We start from the raw sequence: 21,807 nt of genomic DNA on the forward strand, positions 1-21,807 counted from the left end.
CAGGAAGGACATCCTTAGCAAAGAAGCACCATAATCCTAAAATAAGCATTTCCTAGAAAACTTCTCTGCAGCAGAGTGAGAATTTTATGATGACAGAATATAGCATATATATTTTTAGCAATATAATAATCAAGTTAGGGGCACCCAGGAAATAAAACCCAGCCACAGCAAAATAAAAACTATAATAACTGACCAAGACATATTCTTACCAAACCCAGGACTCCATTTTCACTCTGTAAGTGAACAGTTATGTCTGGACTGATGAAGTTACTGGCCAACAGTGGGATTCCAATACCCAGATTAGCTGAAAACAGGTGGTTAAGGCAGAAACACTTATTGCAAACTAGTAAATTTTTAAAAATTACTACTATACTATGAGTAGATTAGAACTGTTCCCTTCACAAGCACTTTTGTTTTTACTTAAACATCTCATATTTGTGATGAATTATTTTGCCATTTGGACTGTTTAATAGCATTCTGTCAAATCCTATATATGATAAAAATATCAACATGCAACTTCTATTTAAATTGGGTAGTAATAAAATCAGAGTATCACAGGGTCTGGTAAAGACAATGAGTATGTTGATCAACCTGTTCTAAACAAACTAGATGGGTTTCTTATTCTAGTCAGCAATCACTTTAACCTGTAGCACAGCTGAAGGATACCATACATGCCATCCTCAAACTCTAATGCAGCCCGTTTGATGATCCTCTCCCTCACATTGTCTCCTTTTTTTTGTTTGACTGTTGAGTCTTCAGGCTTTCGGATTGATAAGCGCTGCAAAATAAGAAGTAATCATAAGTAAAGATTAGAATCCAGATTCTTGCTTCTCAAGACACAAAAGCTTGATTTGTGATTGCACGGAGATACTTGGTCTAAGAATAAAGTTATTTACATCTTCTACAAAAAACAACAACCTTTTATTTTATGCATTCAAGTTTAGCTAAGCCAATGGAGTCATCAAATATTGCCAGTGACAGCCTCAGAGCAAAACATTACTTGTCTGTATTGCCAAGCCTAATACATAGAGAAGTGGTGAAGAAGGCACCAAGCACTAGTGCAAATACTAGCAAGTCTGAGATTCATTACCCCAGAGATACCTAAGTAGATTTGTAAAATGTCAGCCAAAAATACAAATACTGCTCTCTTTCTGCATTCATTCAATTCAATGAGCTATTCTAGATTTATAAGGATGAAACAGACAAATGCCATTCATCTAAAGGTACTGGGGAGCTAAGAAGCAAAATTTTTAAACATAACTCTCTATAATCTTGCACACCCCATGAATTTGTTTCCTGGTGTTTTATCATCTTAAGTTCATGTTTTGTAAATGACATGTAGGTGAAAATGCCATGACATTCAAGAAGTTCGTAACATCTTTCTTTTAAATTATTGTCTACACAGATTATGTTCTTTGCACATCTCTCCTATGCATATAAAATTCCTCTGGGAAATATCATGTCCTGCACCCCCATATGTCTTCATATCTTCTCCTACTTCAGGCTACAATTAACACATCAGAAAAAATTATCCTGTTACTTTTCATCCCCACAAAAGAATTTTTGCAGAGTCACTTTCTCCTTAGGCAGTCAGAAACAGTAAATATCAATCCTCTTGAACTTCCCATCACCTTCCTTTTTATGCTTTGGCTATTTTCCCTAGAATTGCTTCACTTGTGGATTGATAACGTAGGAACAATTACAGAGGGTTTCTATACAGCAAAGAGAAGGCTGGGTAGAAATTATAGCTGGTGCTAGAGAGACCACTTCTAAGCCATATTAGACAGGAATTGCTATTTAAAGCCAGTAAGAATTATGACAGACTAGCTTCTCTTTATTTCTCATGTTCTTCATCTTCTCTCACCACTTACCATACCCACTCCTTTTCTGCATACAGCCAGTTGATTTATAAAATTTAACAGAAGAATCAATACATCTGCCATTTCCTTCCTATACCTATACCTAGTGAGAGTTGCCACTGCCAGAATTAGAAAATTGCATAATCAAAATTAATCTCTGTTACAATTTTGCTTGGCAGTTAATAGTAGCTTTCTCCCTTATCCCTGCCCCCTTTTTCCTGAAGCATATAGGGAAGGGGGCAGATGACTAGGTAGGTATTCACCAGGTATTCAGTAGGTACTGACTAAACAGGTATTCACTTATGCAGCCAAGATGCAGTAGAAGCAATAGTTTAATAAATGAAAAATTATTTCTGTCATAAAAGGTAAAAAGCTTTTCTGGGAGATAATGCAGCCATTCAGAAGAAGAAAACAGGCCATTAATTGCAATCTGACCCAACACAACCAAAGGGGAAAAAAAAAAAAAAGATTTGACACATGTGTTTGCAGTCAATTACTCAACAACATGCAATATGCTTTTGCAGAATGAACAGATGGAATTAAAAAAAGAACTTCTTAACCTTAGCATTCACAAAAGAGAATGCTCGGAGAAAAGCCTTGTACGACTTCCTAGGACTTTGTGATTTGATTTTAATAACAGAAGTTTAATTATTGCAATTCCTTTCTGCAGTTTTTTTCTCACAGATTTTTTTCTCCTCGTGTCATATATCTTCCCTTCTACCAGCTTTTCTGGTACAATTGATGAACAATTCCCACCTCCAGACTATGGAGACACAGAAGAAATAGAGAATTTTCAACTGCATATTAAAAGTATTGTCATATCACCAAAATGAATATAGGGACATAGCCTGAGTGTGGCAAAGTCACAGAAACAACAAAGAACAATTACATAATCATATTTTTCTTGGGTGTTTTCAGTGGTGGAGTATTATTGCAGCGGTTTTAATAGCTATTGACATCTTTTATTCAGACCAGAAAGGCCACCTGTTAGAGAAGTTCCTGATCAAAGAAAATGGAACAAAGGTTTGCAGGACCTTTGCAACATAACAGAATTCAATATACGGCACAAAAGGGACTGAGGTTTGCCCTATGTGCCCACATCAAAAGCTGTCCAGTGGAAAAGAAAGTCAGATCCTTGTCTAGGTGTTCCCCTTGTCATATCTACAGCAGGTGAACTCAGAGAGGGAAGGAGAATTTAGTAGCATTTTCCACTAGGTTTTCAACTGCAGTAAAGTCATCCAGGGCTACAGGCAGTTGCCCTAAACTATTCAGGAACTGAACCACAGTGTCTGAGGTGTAAGAAAGAAGGCCCAATCCTCAGGCCCCCACCTAACTACATAAGTACGTATCTAAGCTCCAGTTTTTAGCAAAACTTGATGGGTCTCTCTCACACTATTTTCTCAGTCCTAAGACTTGGTGGCTAGACTAAACACCACGTAAATTTTAAATACACCCCAAGCTGAAATATGTTGTCACTGAGAAGCTCAGCTACTTACTTCAATTCTCTTCTCAAACTTCTCTCCTTGTAACAGACGATCAACATAGATTTTGGGAACATGAATGTCTTCTGGGGCAAATGCTCCAATATCAACAATTTCTTCTACCTACAGAGCAAAAAGAAAAAGGAAAAATATTTAGAAAAAAATTATTCAATGAGAAGTTTTAATACCAATAAAGTTTTGAAATGAAACATTAAATATACAGCAGATCATGCCAAGAAAACTAACGAATGGGACAAAATAGATACAGTCTTTAAAACAGGTTAACTTAGATGCTAATCTATTCTCCTCTTTCAAAGTATATCTCTTTATTAAAAAATGAAGGTAATTTATGAAAGGTAATTTTTGATTTTACAGGCTCATTTGTATGGCCAACTATCAGAAATATATACTATGTACATCAGTTACATCAGAGTTGTTTGTAACCACAAAAAATTTCTGCCTAAACAGAAGAAAACAATACGCTAATAACAAAATATAAAAATATAAGGCAGAAGTATTAATTTAGAGGATACAAACACAGAAGCTGAAACAAACTAATTCCACAGTGTACTCAAAACTAACACAGAAAACATTTAAACTGTAATAATGGGTTGCAAGAAAGATGATGAAATATGAAGATCTAGAAGTCTTTACAGTCACTGAAACAGAGATTCAGCACAAAATGATCCTCATCCACCCATTGTAGATTTGAAATGTCACCTATCAGGAGCAGCCCAGACAATAGGGGTTTCCTTCCTTCTAGGCCTGAGTTGGGGGTGATCTAGTTAGAGACCCTGCTATGGACAGATACCTGCAGCAAAGACTCTAAGCCATGGCTGGTACTGTCCCTAACAAGTCTGAGGTACACAGAGCACATCTCACTCTGCCACAAAACAGACCCTAATGTTATGGTTGCTTGCAGTTGCATCCAACCACAGGGAAAACATATAATGTTAGAGCAACAGTCAAAGATAACATACAACAACCTACTACACAGGACATAACAACGTACTCAAAAGACCAAAACACAATTTCCAAACTGCTGTATCACCAGGGATTCATTAAACTCTTAGGAAGGCCCAAAGCTTAATGACCCCAACACAAAACCTGGGGTATGGTAAGATTTACCCTTACAGCTGTCACCGGTGAAGCAACATTAAAGAGTTTAAAACTCAATTTGACAACCTACTGGACAATATGATCAATACTAAAATCTATAGTACATCTGATAGACAATTACCTTCCTACTGTGTCTTGAAATGTGACAATAAACAAACAAAGAAACCAAACAATCCACCCTAAAAGCAGGAGAGGGAAAAAAATAATTAAAAACTAAAGATCACAAAATCAAGTTCAGATGATCCCCAAAAAAAAACCCTGGGTTAAAAAGACATAAAGAACGTGCTGTGAAATCTGCAAGGCAAACGGCAATAACAGCTACAGCAACACCAGCCTCAGTGCTCAAGAAGAACAGAGCTCCACATCCAGAAAGCCCTTACCCACAAGGTAAGGAGAGCCAATCAAATCATTATCTTGAAAATTCTGATTGTATTAACGAAAAAATGCTACAGTTTCATCCATCTCACTTGAAGTTTCTAATTTTATACACTCATTTTAAGATTAATATGGAGACCAAGTCAAACACAGGGTAAAATTAAAAAATCCTGAAGCACACTGCACTTTTAGTGTAGTGACTACTTCTCAGAACATCCTCAAAAGAGAGGAGAAGCAGGAGACAAGACTTTCCAATGAAGCAATAGGCAAGCAGATGATCTGCTACCAGCAGAATTCCCAAATTCACCCTTTCTAATTAAATTTGTCTTCACTTATCAGATGGAAAACTAGGCCTGGGGAATACTTATTGTTCCTGATTTGAACTTTCTCACAGAATAACTACATTTATTTGCTGCAGCAGCTGAGATTAAAAAACCAAAATCTTGGCATAATTCAACAAACTCGAACAGAATTATGCTGTCAGAAAACTTGACACACTGAGTTTCTCCCCTCTGTAGAATACACCGAATGAATTTTTCGTCCAACAATAAATTGATGGATTTTGTTATCAGTCACGCCATTCTGCTAATTGGTTTGTATTTTGTCTCTTAGGACACAGCAGTCAGCCTGATAGCTTTTCCTCTATTATTTCCAAACATTATCCTAAATGAACACAACACTGCAAACTCTATTTTGTCCTAGGGATTTCAGATAAGCCTAAGGATCCCTGACGACTGGAACACCTTTCCATGTGCTACCATTAGGTGGAATAAGCATCAAATGTAACTAAAATTAAATATGTTCAAATACCTCCACAGCAGTAAACAGGAATTTTGAAAATGGATTAAGAATTTGCATGTGATGTATGAAAAATTAACTGTCTTTCAGTTCTGCAACTGAAATAATCAGCACATTTGCGTGGAAAAGGGAGAATTCAAGCAGAAGAAGTACAAATGCTGTCTGAGTGCTCCAGCTCTCTCTCCCAGGGAACTGGATGACGAGACACCATATGTGGACTGCCTGCCATCAGCACTGCCAGAGATAAAGCTGAGCCAGCAGAAGCGACACCAGGAAATCTGATGGCTATGGGAATCAGCACCCTAGTGCCTCTGGCCACTGCAAGGCATTGCCCCAGTATCTTCCTAGACAAGAATGATACTGCAAATTCAATAGTACCATCACTGGGTGTATTCACTTCCCTTTCAGGTTTCATATTTCTTTATGAGTCAGCTCTGTAACACCTCTGTAGATGAAGCCTCAAGGAGAAAGGCAGGAGCACATCCATATTAATAATTCAAAGGATGCGTGTGAGTTTTTCTCCTGCTCTGCTCTCATCTTACCTATGCTTCTGCTCTTTCTTTTCTGTACTCACCCTGCCTCAGGCTTTATTTTGTAACATACAGAAGAATCTTTGTAAACATCAAAAATCATTACGTGTCATCCCACCCAAGAGACATCAACTCTGGTAAAGCATAGAGAGGGAACTAATCAGGGCAGACCACCTCCTGTATTCTTCGTAATTAGAAAATCAAAATCCTCTGGTACCTTTTAGATGGCCTTGATCATATGTGTTCATCTTAAATCTTCGTTTCATCAATGTGCAAAGACAGAAAATGTTTACATCTTTGTAAAAAGTAACTACGGGAGACCACGAGATCTGACTTCCCTCTTCTGGGAAGGCTCTGATGCCTGACTCAAAAATCCTTTCATTGTTTCAAGAGTTTGCCAGTATTGGAGGTTTCTTCCTGGGGACAGTGTTCTTGCAAATCTTCTCTAATCGCTGACAATGGAAGCAGGATGAATGAATTCAGTCCTTCCTAAACACTGGTTTATCTGTAAGTACACCCAGAACATAAAAGCTGTTTTCCACTATGATTCACAAGAGCCTTCTGCTATTCCTTTTTTATCAGCACTCCCAGAGGCAGTGGTCCTTTGCTTCACAGTATCACTTCCTTCTGTAATTTACATCTACTTTTCCTTTGTAAAGCAATTTTAATTCCTTTTCCTTACAGAAATTCAGCTATTCTTCCAGTTTTATTCCAGAATTTCTGAAGGCTTCCAGAGGAAAAAAAGGGAACCTTGACAGATAGGGAAGTAAGAAAAATAAAAATAAAAAAAACCCCAAAAAACTATGGTTCCTTACCAAAAATTGGTAAAGAAATAACGACAACAAACTATTAAAGACAAAACACTCAAAAGTAAAAAAGCCTTTTTTTCTAGTATGTTCCATTTATCTATTTCTACAGCCTAATTATGTACTTTATGATATGCTAAATGTTTTCAGCTGGTTTGGTTTTAAATCTCAGTTTTCCTAAAACTAAGCTATAATCAGAAATTGCAATTTAATTCCTTACTACAGAAAAAAAAATCAAAAACATGTGCGTATGAAAGAAAAAAAAAGATAGGGGAGAATCAGAGCCTAACAAACCCATGCATTTTTAAGTAGCTTATTTTTATACTAACTTTACTAAATGTCTCTATCACTATCTTAATTATCTTAGTTCACATCAGTTCTTCAAACTGAAATAATGATCATTCCTAGCAGAACATCAGTAAAATAAAACATTACAGTTGGTTAAATGTCCAAAATATCAAGAGGAATGAAATAAAATTTAGCCACTTAGATGCTCAAGAAAAACTCATCAGTACACCTCTTCAGTTCACTACTGGAAGAGTTAGGATGTCACTGCAAACTTCATCATAACATTTATAAAACCTTAAAATTAAAAAAACTTAAAATACATAATAAGTGCTATAAGAGTAAATTTTATGTGTCTGCATTCAAGATCAGAGAAACTGTGATCAACATTCATGATGGTTAATGACAAACAAGAGGGGGAAAAAGTTAATATTGTTCAGACTGAATTTCACAAATAGGTTTGATATTTTAAAACTATGACAGGTTACTGAGTTCTGCAAGCAGATGAAACGGAGGATCTTCTGAGTTGAATTCTTTCCTTTTGTAAGATCAGACAGACCATGAAATTTCTACACCTGTCAAAATCCTAAGTAACGGAATGACAGCCAGCCATTCTTCTCACTGAAGAAGAGACTTTTATACCTTTAAAATCAAGCAGCTACCAAATAACCTTATAAAGGCACATCTTGATCAACAATTACCACATTATGGTCATATTAGACTCAAATAGACATTTTCATAAGCTTACTGAGGGGCAGGGAATAGTAAAAACCTGTAAAGTTCATATTTGTTAAAGAACCTTTCACACAATGAGCCTGGTCTGGGTCACACTGAAGGTCCTCACTAAAGGTCCACTTCACCAAATAGCCTTTCTTCTTAGCAACAGGAGTTTAAAAGGCAGAGTGGTACTTCCGGTTATATTCTCCCAGCTGCCAGCAACATGTCAGTTGCAGGATGTCCTCAGTCAGAGGCTGGACATACATCATCTTCTTCATAGCTTCTGATGAGTTCCGAGGAACTAACTGTTTTCTTAGAACCCAAGAGACTCTATTGATGCATTTGTTAAATTTAACTATTAAGAAAAACATTTCTTATTACCAATTGTTATTTCACTGTGCGCTCCCTTCTCTGTGCCATACAGAAATAGCACACAGCAGTTGTTTATTTGTCTGTTTCATGCTGTTGAAGATCTTATATACCTTTATGCGTTTTCCTTCTTTCTAGTAGACTGTTATACTCTGTAAACACCACAGAGAAAAACAGTGAGATCTGTTGCCAGTATGTTGTATCTGATGATTAGGAAAGCAAAACTTTCATAAATCTCCTACATTTGTCTCCAGGTTTTTCGTCATGTGGCTACAGATCCTCCTAAATCAGGAGCCCCCGCTAGAATATACTCAATTCACGTTTGTTTTCTCTGCTCTAATTCTCCTCAATTACCACCTCCACTTGTAGTTGCCTCAGGCTTAATCTGCTCTCACACTTCTCTGCACCTGCTCCCTTTTTCCTCCAACGGCCCCTTCCCATTGCACGCATTTGACATCTTCCTCCATGCTGTACTGCTGACAGCAGAGAAGAAACAGACAGCAGTGAATTATCAGCTCTAGGTCCTCACACACAGCAGCTCCAGGATATATACCACAAAGAAAAGAGGACACATACTTGATTATCTGCAAAGGTTATGTATATGTAAAGCTGTGTGTATGCATGGAAGAATATGAAAAATTTAACCACCAGTCTCTGAAGAGGTCCTCCCACACACATGGAATTACACTTCAGAAATTTTTGAGCGAGTCACATATTAGCACAGCAAGGATACACAATAGTCTTAATTTTCAAGAACACGTTCAAAGTCTGAAGATACTGACATTTCACAAAAAAGTTCTTCCATTAAATTGATGGGCTTGCTTGTTTGATGACTTGCACTAATACAAAAAGTGAAAATGAAGATAATGTTTTCTTACCTCCTTAAATTCACTCATTTGGATTTTACACTATTATTTTATGGTAAATTGCCTGAATTGAAAGCATGAGAGATTACTTTAAGATCCAGCAGTCCAGCAGCCCCAGCATCACCAATCAAACCAGGCTCCTACAGCAGGCACACCTAGGGAGTGATTCTTTCCAAAACCCTGTGGTTGCTCTGATATAAGTCATCAGTGAACTCCTGCTGGCTGTGATCACATTTTTTGACTTTTGCTTTCTGGATGAAATGAGGTGATAAAACACCCAATTTGTATTCAATACCTAGGTCCTTAACACAAAATAAAACATAACCATCCATGTGGAATATATACAAAATCATCTCACATTGGGAGATAGAAATTTTGGAAAATTGTTTTGTAGATTACATGACGTAATTATTTTTCAGTAATAGAATTAAATAATGGGAGAAGAGCCAGAAGACAACAAACAAAACTTCCACAATCTGTGAATATGGTCTTCATTTGCTAAGGGCCAGTTAACAGCAGAAGAACCTGTTTAATCCATACTCAGATGAATGAGGGGACTGACCACATCCCAAATACTTCCACTCCTGAACAGAACAGCTGCTAACAATAGTAACTGTACTGGAATATAATTTAACATTTTTGCAAACAAAACATACATTGCTTTAAATACATTATTGCTGTACTTTGTTACTTATTTTCAAATTGCTTTAGACTGACAGCCTTTGACCTTATTAGGTAAAAATTAATAACTGACTTGTTAATTAAAATTATTCACATTTTTCCTGCAATAATTGAACTCCCAAAAACCCCAACCATAATCACAACAAAAGATTTTATTTTCTTTCTCACATCAGAGAAATGACAAAAGAAAAGAGACTAGAAGAGCTCTCATATCCTACACATTCCAAGAAATGTAACTTAAAGATCATGAGACAAATTTAAGCTTTACTGTCAAAAATGAACTAAGTGGAATTTAAATACTGAAGTGAAAAGTAGAAAAGTAAAATGAAAATTAAAAAAAAAAAAAAAAACAACAGAAATTTAACAGCACTATGAAAGAAGGTGGGTTTTGTACTTTAAAATCTATTTAAGTGCACATAACGCCCCTCAGATTCAAGGAATATCTCTAACTAAGGATCAGACCAGAGCATGCTCTGCAGGAGATACATAGCAAGGTAATATACTCGTAAAACAATGCATTAGCAGCTTATTTGTAGCTCGTTATGTTGCTGGTTCTCTCTGGTAAGAAAAAGAAGCCCTGCAGGTATTTCAGTAAAGGTACCTTACCCAAAAGGTAACTTCATCTGAAAATGGCATGTTCTATGCATACATCTATTAGTTCTCCTTATTTCAGATGTTCATTAGAGACAGTGGTAATTTACAAAGAGTTGTGTAAACTACTTGACATGCTACTGCTTTGTTTTTCAACAAGGAGTTAGTGTTATCCATTTCACCTTCAGAATCATAGCAGATATCCCACCTCCCAAAATATTCAAGGTAAATAAACTTCTCCACACTTTTGAGGAAGAAGGTAGTCAGGGTACCTTTCAAGAAAAAGTTTGAAAGAAAGAAAACAATTGATGTAGCTTAAGACGCTTTCAAGAGACCACAGAAATGTGGATATAAAGAGAATGTCAGTAACATATTCTAAGAAGAATTAAAGTTTTCTTGCACTTAATCATTACTCTTCCAAAAAGGTGCCTGGAAAAGGGAGCAATAAACACGTATGGAAATAAAAAAACCCAAGAATAAAGTACTTTATAAAAGCATTTTATTGTTATTTGAAGCTGGCAGAAACATTTAAATCAGTCCTTCAAACTATAAAAACGGAATTTTTTGTTTATCATAGCCTTATAAGAAAATGCATATTTCACTAGAACTGGAGAAAAATTGTCTTGAGCACAAGTGCTCCTTATCCCATTGCTTATAGAGCCAGTTGGCTACATACCTTCCCCCTTCTGACTGGGATTATTTCACAGAATCATCTGAGTCAGAAGGGACCCCAAAGAATCATGGAATGAAACTCTTAAGTGAATGGCCCAAACGGGATCAAACCCACAACTCTTTACCTTTCTCCTCTTCTTTCAGCAGCAAGAAGAAGACTGATAAAATACATTTGACTTATTCCAAAGGTTAACAAAAGGGAGTATGTGCTTGTTTCTCTGTAATAAAATCCAGGAACACCTGTTCAAACATGGAGTTGCTTTAAGATTTGTTTAGTTATTGCTTTCTCCAGATGAATCAGAAGTTGCAAACTAAGGATCTTAGTTTATATTTGTGGGAATATAAATGGGAGTGCATTTCTATACACCGGACACCCTGAGTGCAAGTTCTCTATAACAGAATTTAATAACATTTTGGAGAGGAAACTAGAAAGAAAATTGGAAGACTAGGAAACTGTTTAGGACACAGAAAAGGAAAACTACTCTGTTGTCCTTGTTCATACTTTTATCATTGTCTGCAGTCATTCTTTTACCACTGTTATGCAGAAAAATCAGTACCATTTAAGTCAAGTCAGTCTTGGTATCTCAACCCATTACTTCTCTTTAAATATTCACTTTTTTACTGAGTAATTCAATAGCATTTGCAGGGGAGGGATGCTGCAAGAGCTAAAAGGATGCTGCTAACATCTGAGCTACTGATTCAATTACTTAAAAATTTTCACTCAGCAATAGTTATGAGGCTGCAGCTTTTCAAATCTTGTATGTTGACCACCTGAAATGATACACTTGTTTCATGTCAGAATGGAACTTTTTGGAAGATTTTAATTTTGGATGTAAAATCTTTCTCATTCTATACTAGAAATCTTCATCAGAGATGTTAAAAGCACAGAAAACAAATTAATGCTTTAAGACACCACGATATATGCTTGTAAATTCCTTGAATCATGACTAGAACTCTCCCATCTTTTCAGTCCTATAATAATGCATGATTTTAAATGCAATGACAGGTAAGTAATTGATTGATTTACATATCTTATACACAAAGCAGAGCTGAAAATTTAGAGTATTATAAATTTAATTTTCAAATTCTCATGATAGAAGACAGGAGTACTGTTAGTGAAATACACTTCAAATGCATAGTCTATGAGGCTTTCTACAAAATGTTATGAAAAACCCTCTAAATTTAGCTTTAGAAGCAAACAGAGGCTTTCCATCAGCTTCTCCAGCACCCTTACTTCCTGACAATCTGCAGTATCTACTGATCAACCGCAAGCTTGCTTCTTCTTGTTCTTTTTGAATGTCATATTTGTTCTTAACATATGTGACAAGGATAAAAGGAATTTTTTTCATTGAAGAATACATTCACATCTGCAATGAACTTATGAAGCTGAATGCTGAGAAAACTCATGATATGCATTCAAGAAAGTATCATTTAGAAAGCAATAAAATATAAGAAACCGATAAAACAAAAACAAATTCAAATCTTCCAGCAGTATATTATGAGTAGGTAAAATTACCTGAACTGCAGTCAGCAGCAATTTGATCTGCTACAACTTTTAACTACTTAACATTCACTACTTGAGTAACGAAGTGCCAAATCTGAAGCCATTTAATTAGACGTTATATATAAAAGAAAAGCAATTGTAGGAAAAAAAACAACAACCAGGAAATAAAAGAACAACATAAAAGCCCATCCAAACAAAAAACATCAACAAACCCCACATTGCAAAATTACCTATCAAAGAAGTTTATTCCCCTGAAAATCACAGAATAGAACAGTCACAGAACAGAATATGCTGTGCTGGAAAGCACCCATTAGGATCATCAAGTCAAAGTCCTAGCTCAGCAGAAGACACTTCAATAATTCACACCATGAATCAGACAATAATTCACACCATGAATCAGAAGTATGTTAACTAAATGTAACGAGAACTACCATATGAACTCCCTTCTAGCCTAGTACTACTTATATTCCAGTAATTTTCTAATCATTTTAAAAGGGTCTACATCACAGCTGTACAAATGTTTTGTTTTTCTATTCTGTTTTTAATAAGCACATGCACACACAGAAGTAAGGAACCATATACAATGAAGAGAAATAAAATCAACAAAAGAGTATTCAAGTCTGGGGGTGGGATTCTTTTTGGTAAACTAAAATTGTTGTGGCAATGTTGTGCAAATGTTTCTAGGAGCTGCTTTTCCAAAACAATACTAGTAGTCCCTGAATTTCAACTCAAATCCTTCTCTGATTTGCTCTTTAACTTTCTATGACTGGCCTCATTACAGCTGCCAACCTGGTTGTTAACATTGCTCAGTACTGTAGGAGAAAAGGCATTAAACTCTTCAGCCTTTATTGTAATCTGCACAGATAGTTTTAGTCCCTTCATTGAGTGGTGAAGTATTCTTGGTCTCCCAGTCAACTATGTGTGTATTCTTAAAAAGATTTCTTGCTACTTTCAAGTATTCTTTATTTTGTACTGGGCTGGATATTTCTTAGAAGCGTAAGCTTTTTTGTTTGCTTTGACTTTGTAATGCTTAGCCTCAGATGTCTGAGCTTGGATCTCACTTTCTATCATGTTTCTTTTCTGTGTTTGAGATTACAATGATTATGATCAAGGTCAAACTCTTACTGCTCTTCCAATACTTCCTCCATGCTGGAAAATTTTATTCTCAAGCTCATTAACACAGTCTTTCCCTAACATCATTTCTTCTTTGCTACACCTCCCAGAAGGCTTCATCAATCCAAGTCTGTGAAACCAGTCCTCCTAAGAGACATTCCTGATATTTTGCTATTTTCCCTTCTATATTTTCTAAGAATTATGACTTTGTACTTCAAAGTTGTTCTCTCACAAGTGTTCACTCAAATCTTTCAACTAAGATTCCTCTGAGAAAGAATATTGTATAATGTACATTATATTTGGGTTATCTAAACTTAGATAACCACAGGCATCCCTGACTCAGGATTTAGCCAAGGCCTAGGCATGTAAATACACTTATGCAGTCAAAAGTCCCAATTAACTACCTACAAATTCAAGATACAAAGTTTTCTATATTTATTTTATACACAACACACACACACACACACACATATATATAGACACATATACATATATATATAATGTATTATAGGAGCATATTATGGCAACTAGAATTCTACTGTCACTTCTGCCAAAAGCAGCTGGTAATGTGGCAGGACTAAGAAGTTTAGCATCCATCCTGTGACAAATTGGATTCTCAAAAAAAGCCTTTCTCCCACTGCAGATCCATGGGACCCTCCCTCACAACCACTGCCTAAGCACACACAGACTCATCACTGAGCAGTTAAATAATATCAACAAAAGCTATAGCAACACAAAAGCTCAATGGCTACAGCATTTGAACAGAAGGACTTTAATTCTATGTTTTTCATTCTGATCTGTGGTTTCACAGAAACATGCACTGCTGTAAAGTCTGTGCCTGTCCCAAAGCCATCCTCTACCAGGGTTCACTTTTGGGTTCCATGACTGAAGCATCCAGGTAACAAAAAAGTTTCCATTAGATGATTGTTTCACTTTAAAGTGGTACTTACAGGTTTTTTATAGTAAGCTGCAACTGCACAAAAATCTTGAAGAATTTCTCAGAACAGAGCTGTGCATGTGAGGAAAGTTTTGCCATTGTTAAAGCATTTGAGGTATAGACATACACACAAAAAAGGTTCATTTCAAGTTTCCTCAATAAAACCAAATGCCACGATTTAGCACAGATAACAGGATACAAATAGCTTATTTCAGTCTGATTCTGTCCCTTAGTGCCACGCAGTTCATTGTACCTGAGAAAATGGTGCTCAGTGATGTGGCTGTGTTGTTACTAGGCAACCAGAGATAAAATGCAGGGCTTAATGATTTTTGTTTAATGCATTTTTATGAGAAAGTACACTCTCTTTTTTTTCCCCTCCCCTGATATTATTTGAGGTGTAAATGCTATTTACCCAAGGAGATATATTTAGCCATCTTCTGTGATCTGAACAGGAAAATTATTCAAACTGGATATTCAAACAGCCAGTCAATAAATATTTCTAAACATATTGACCATTACCACTACCAAACACTTCCACAGTGGCAGTGGCTGAGATCTCAAACCACTTCACTAAGGAAAAATAATTCAGTAGGTCTCACAGCAGAGAATAAAAAGAAAACAGATAAGAGCTCAGGGTCATTTGGGACAGTTACAGACATTTATGTATTCTTCTGCGGCAGAAAGCAAGAGCCCAAGCCTGTATCACTCTTTCCCATGTTATCATGACACCACATCTGACAAGGTCACACCATGTTTTTTACTGTGGCTATTCCCTACAATTCCCTACAAAAAAAGAGATGTCATGACCAAAAGCCCCAGTGGGGCTCTGCTCAGAGGTGTCTCTGCAGGGAGATGCACATGTTAAGAAGCACCCTGTTATCACAGCCCTAACCCTAGGTGTCTAGGCACACATCCAAGAGGCCTCCCTGCAACTCCAAGCTGCCTCACAGCTCATTTCCCATCACAAAATTCAACGGCTCTGTTGAGGGTCTTGATAGCACTGACACCTCCTCAATTCAGTTTCACCTTCATTCAATGGTGTTGGAAGTGTTACCACATCTATAACACCACACAACCTCTCAAGTTTTTTCACAGGCTATGCTCTTCCTTTCAGTCTTTACAAGGGCTGGTGGCTTGTATGTAACTTCTAACCATTGAGTTTCTTTTGTACTGGCCAATTTCTCAACTCTCTCATCTTTGCTACAGGAGCAGGAAAGTGTTTATAGCTCTGAAAAATCAACCTGAAAGCCTCAGGCTGAGTGTGTGCGTGAGAGCTCAGGTTCAAACAAAGCTACAGCTCTGACTGCATGCTTAACTTCTGCAAGTTCTGCAAGCTGAAGCGAGAAGCAGATGAACTCCCTGCATCATTTCACTTTTATATATAGATAAAGCCAAAATAACTGATGCTACCAACATTATTTAGCATTTGCCTCTGCAAAGGTTAACTTCCAAATAACGGGAATCATGCAATTCAGTTGGAAATTTTTTTTGATCTTTAATAATGGCTCACCTTCAAATTAAAGTAGAAATTCCATTGGACATGGCACAGTTAGATTTTTATAGACAGTTATCTGTTCCTCAGATAGCCCATCCTTATTATCTTGATGGCAGGTTTTACTCCCTCTCACTTAGATAAAAAGATGTGCATGCAACAGTTCAAAAAATTTGCACAGATCAGTAAGCACTTTTGCATTTAATTAGAAGCTTACAATCAATGTATTTCTGATCCCAAAATGAGTACTGAATGGCTACTTCTGACCATTTCTCTATTCAAAATAAACAAGGCTGAAAGTTAAATCTAGCATTTCAAAAATCAGTAGTTCTTCACTGTGCATCCCAAACATAACAGCTAACAGTCTGACTTCCTCCTTCTTCAGATGCCCCTACGTGCAGCCAATCTTGCTTCTCACAATACAGGAGCATTTTTAAGCAAACAATAGCTATCAGTCTGTGAGTTTGAGAAGCGGGGGGGTTTTATCTCTCATCTCTTTTTCTTTTCTCTTATCCTTCACATCCACAAAATTTGTCTGCCTCTGAATTGTTACAATTATGAAATGTCTGTCTGTACTTCAGATAAGAGTGTGTAAAATACCACACAGATTAAAACAAGAGAACAGCAGCATTAAGTAAAGAAAAAGGAGATTTCACATGTCCTCAGGTTAACTTAGCAGGACACGTTAACAAATGTAATTGACTTCCGGTTAACTTCCTGTTTTCAACAAGTTCAGAGATACATTGAGATTGGATTTCCAGTAGTTTATATTTCATTAGTATCTTACTATGCCAAATGCCATTCCATAACTGTATTAATGATCAGAAACTAAAGTAACTCTCAGCAAAGTGGGAAACAATCCTAAAAACCCCATTTAATCATTTTATCTTTGAAGACAAGCCTGACCTGCAGCTATTTTGATGAAAAGGAGCAGGGTTGGCTCCAACCTGCCAACCTAGCTATAGGGACTAGTTCTAGGGACTAGAACTGTCTGCTTAAATTCAGTTAAATGTTCAGTCAGTTACAGAAACAGAGCAGGGAAGCACCAGATTTTGGAAATCCCTCCTGCCAAGACGGTATCTGAATTACTACCCTGCACAAACCTTTTTCTTCTCCCTGTAAACGGGTTTGAGAATTTCAGTCTCCAGCCTTGAACATTAACTAAGGAGTCAGGCAAAACTCAAATTTTTAGTTGCCTCAGTTCCCTATTGATGAGCTAACACAGCTTACGCTGCTCAGTACTGAGGATGTACTAGACACCATACAGAGATATTTCCCTCTGATTCCCTGGGTTTTAACTCTTACACCCAAACACAACATTCTGAATTCCACTTTGAAAGAATGACATTTAGAAGTTAAGTCAAGGATGGTTGAAAATATTTGTCCTAAATCTGTGGTTTTGCATCTTCATCTAATTTGTCCATAAAAACCAGAATTGCAAAGTAATATTAATAATGCATCTTGCAAAAAGATTGACAGTTTTTTTAATGGTTTTGAAAATGCAATAAGATTTAGAGTGGACACAGTTCACAGCAGATCTACTAACAACTGATAAATGGAATTACGGCAAGAACGATGTCACATCAGCTGCTCACTGACAAGAAAATTCTACCCTATCATACATGGATAGAAGAGCAGAAAGAGAGAATGAGATGGCATGTAGGTGGAAGGCTTTGATCTACTTAAATTTTTTAAATGCCAGACTGAACAAGGTATAAAGGACAAGTGTCTAGAAGAAAAGATTCTTTATTTAATTTTTAGATAGAAAAATACTTGAAACCTTTCTTAAAAACAAAATATGAGAATGTTTTGCTGTATTGTCATTTTAAGTCATGTGGCAAATATCATGGTAGTTTTTGTGATAGTTCTGTAAGGCACAAAGAAATAACTAAAGTTCCCAAATGTATTATCCAGAGATGCTTATATAACAAATATATTTTCCAAATAACATCTTACAAACAAACAACAAACAAACAAAATCCCAAGCCAACCCCCAAACAAAACAAACAAAAAACCCTGAAGAAATAAAAGCCTCTTCCATAAACCATTTACTAGAAATAGTCCAGAAGAGTTTGTCTTGATCTTACTGCCAAACTGTATTTAGCTTTTATTAGGCATATAAAAAAACTTAACAGAGGGTGAAGAAAAAGCTAAGAGAGCAGTCTATCTTTTACATATTGCTATGCCTTAGCAATTCTCCAGGCACCAGTATTTTTTCAGAGTAGTCTGCTTCATGTTTTTAAATATTATAATTTCAGACAAAGGAAAAGGGCAAAAAGATTAGAAGAAACTTATAGATCAGCTAGTTCATCCTCATTCTCAAGACACAGCCAAATATCTGTATCTCATTGTGGACTGATATTTATGTAATTTATTAAATTTTAGAGACCACAACTGTGATAGCTCTGTGGTTGGCCTGTTCTATGGTGTTATGTACTTGATTTTATTTTCAATACGTTTTGCATAAAATCTTATGTGAATCTTCTCAAACACAACCTAAACCTACTCTTTTCCTCTTTCATCCACATATTACTTTATTTAACAAATTTCAAGGCTCTTGCTTTGTTTCCTTTTCAAAGGCTGATCACAGTGAACAGGGAGTCCTGATCAGCATCAGATGTACAGCAACAAGGAATTACTCACCAAAGCAGAGCATAGTGTCAGGAGAAGGCAATCCAAGGAGAGAGGTTAGACCACTGACCCTGATTTGAAATCCTGCAATGATCTGAAATCCCCCCAGCCTGTCTCCAGAACACCATGTAAGATAAAGGGGTATGTTGACTATATCAGTATAGGGCTTACTATGTTTCAATTCCATACCTCTACTACAGTTGTTTTTGCAGCTTTGCACATAGGTTGGTTGAAGTTTCTTGCAGTTTTCCTGAAAAAAAAAAAAAAATTAATAACTATTAAAGGCCATAATAGTACAATGAAAGACTTCAGAGATAAGCAGATAAGCTACTAGAGGAATGTCTGTATTTTGAGCATCACAAAGCTTTTTGCCAAATAGCTGAAGAACTAATAAAAGAAGTATAAAGGGAGAAAAAAGTATTATGGAATTGTATAAGATGCATCTGAAATGAAAACGTATTTTGCTACACTAGAAAGTATTTATTACAGCTCTTTTGACTTTAAATCAGCACACTGTTTAACTGAAATTGGGTATGTTACTGATATATTTATTTATTAGATCCAAAAGCAGCAGCAAGCTGGACTTTGTACAATGCCATTATTTCACTGCACAAAGAATGAAATTAATCTCCACAGGGGACTGGTACCAGGCCTAACAATCTCTCAAGTAAGCTTTCCCAACTCAGACTAGGACTTGGGATAGCACTTTACCTGGTAGTAAATGTAATCCAATTTTCTTAACTAAAAACAAACAAAAAAACCCCACCCAAACCCCACAAAAATAAACAAACAAACAAACAAAAAACAAAAAAAAACCAACAAGATAAAAAAACCCAAACGTGTCAGTTTTGGCACTCACTGTAAGACTCTTGGCATTCACCCTAAGTGTTCCCACAAAGCATTTCTGTACCAAGGAAAAAGAACCTCTAGAGAATAAAAGCCAACACTTAACATGTATACCTGTGTTGGCAACTGCACCAAGATCCTAGGAGCACAGGGGAAACAAGTGACCTGTGTCAGCCACTGCATGCATTTTTCAGAAACCAAACAAAGCTACATGGCACATTTAATAATTAAGAAATACTACGAAGGTTTTTGTGGTATTCCACTGCTAGCTTCTCAGCATTTTTCTCTGTTAAAAAGGAGAAATCTTGCAAAATTTTCATCAAAATCCATGAAACCAGGTTTCAAAACATGGTAAAACCTCCTTTCCCACATCGTTTTTCCACAGAAGCATTTTTCACCCGTCCATCCTTATTTCCCAGACTCACAGAATCGTTTGTGCTGGCAAAAAGCCCTTAAGACGAAGGAGTCCAACCTGCTAAGTGCTCTCCCGCAACCTCCCTCCCTCCCTCGGCGCCAGGACCGTGCCCGGCGCTCCGAGCCTCGGGGCGCTGCTGCCCCCGCGCGGCTCCGGGGACAGCCGGAGGGACGCGGCCAAAGCCCGGCACAGCAGGCCGCTCGGGCGCGATCCCAGTGCACATACCAAGACAGTCAAAGCTGTACCCTAAGACACCTGTCTTGGGGAAACCCCGTTTTATTGGCAATATGTAGCAGCTGTGAAGCCTCTAACAGCATCGGATTGTCGCGTTCTGCTCTGCTCTGGGGCAGCCTCACCTCGAGTGCTTGGGGCAGGTTTTGGTGCCACAACATAAAAAAGATACTAAACTATTAGGAATTGTCCAAAGGAGGGTTACAAGGATGATGAAGTGCCTTAAGTGCAAGCCAAATCAGGAATGGCTGAGGTCACTTGGTCTGTTCAGCCTCGGGGAGACTGAGGGGACACCTCACTGCAACTATGTCTTCCTTGTGAGGGGAAGAGGAGGGGCAGGCACTGATCTCTGCTCTGCGGTGACCAGTGACAGGACCTGAGGGAATGGCCTGAAGCTGTGTCAGGGAAGGTTTAAGCTGGACATCTGAAAAAAGTTTTTCACCCAGAGGGTGTTTGAGCACTGGAACAGGCTCCCCAGGGCAGTGGTCACAGCACCACCCTGACAGAGCTCAAGAAGTGTTTGGACAACGCTCTCAGGCACATGGTGTGACTCCTGGGGATGGTACTGTGCAGGGCCAGGGATTGGACTTTGATGATCCTTGTGGGTCCCTTCCAACTCAACATATTCTGTGATTCTATGATTCTATAAATATCTTCTGCCCATGGGTCTTTTTAGTGGCTAAACAAACCCAAAAGAAGGATGTAACAATGAGAAATCAAAAAAAAACAAAAAAAAAAACAAAAAACCCAAAACAAAACAAAACAAAACAAAACAAAAAAAACAAACCCACAACATGAATTTATACTCTCCTCTGAGAGGTGAAAACAATACTAGTTAGTATTGATTCAGGGAAAATAGATACAAAACCTGAATTAAAATTACATAGAGATACAAAACCTGAATTAAAATAGCTAAGAAATGGGTACAGATGGGGGAAAGGAAGATGACAAAACTAACAATTCTATATTTCATCCCATTTCATACTTTTCTGAGCCAAAGACTTTCTCAAGATTGAAGGGGATACTCTGCCAGTAAAAGAAACTGATATAAAATTATTTTTACATGGGGAAAAACTACAAGAAAACATTTCAATGTTAATTTGACATTAAGAAGAGATAATGGTCTCTAATCTGACGTAATTTATAAAAGCTTCTGCCATTTAAACTCTTCTTGAGTTAGTAAAGTTGTTTCAGAAGCAGCAGTCTTTTACAGGATCAAAGGCTTTATTTCTAAAGAACACACCATCCAGAAGTTTTATGGGATCAAAGGCCTTATTTCTAAAGAGCACATCATCAAGAAGAAAAAAAAAAACAAAAAAAACAGAAGCACTACACTTATTTTCCAACACAGAACAATGTTAAGGAGTTAGCAGTAGGAAATTCAAAAACTAGCTAGAGAAATTTGCCCTTTTATTTTAGGACAATCTAGACATCTAGATTGGGACATCTAGATTCAGCAATGTCTACAAAGTTCCATTGTTCCACTGGA

At 37.0% G+C, this 21,807-nt stretch overlaps 1 protein-coding gene across 1 annotated transcript in view; it reads right to left on the reverse strand.

The window, feature by feature from the left end:
* The window catches only part of OXCT1 (3-oxoacid CoA-transferase 1), an 81,930-nt gene that overhangs the window by 33,656 nt on the left and 26,467 nt on the right, over positions 1 to 21,807 (reverse strand). The window contains exons 7-10 of the mRNA XM_038123577.1: positions 19,016 to 19,076; positions 3,356 to 3,463; positions 667 to 778; positions 210 to 304 (exon numbers count right to left, since the gene is read on the reverse strand). Of these exons, the coding sequence (XP_037979505.1) occupies positions 210 to 304; positions 667 to 778; positions 3,356 to 3,463; positions 19,016 to 19,076 (376 nt within the window). The remainder of the gene's footprint in view (positions 1 to 209; positions 305 to 666; positions 779 to 3,355; positions 3,464 to 19,015; positions 19,077 to 21,807) is intronic.

The sequence above is a fragment of the Motacilla alba genome, chromosome Z (assembly GCF_015832195.1).
Source record: "Motacilla alba alba isolate MOTALB_02 chromosome Z, Motacilla_alba_V1.0_pri, whole genome shotgun sequence".
Lineage (NCBI taxonomy): Eukaryota > Metazoa > Chordata > Aves > Passeriformes > Motacillidae > Motacilla > Motacilla alba.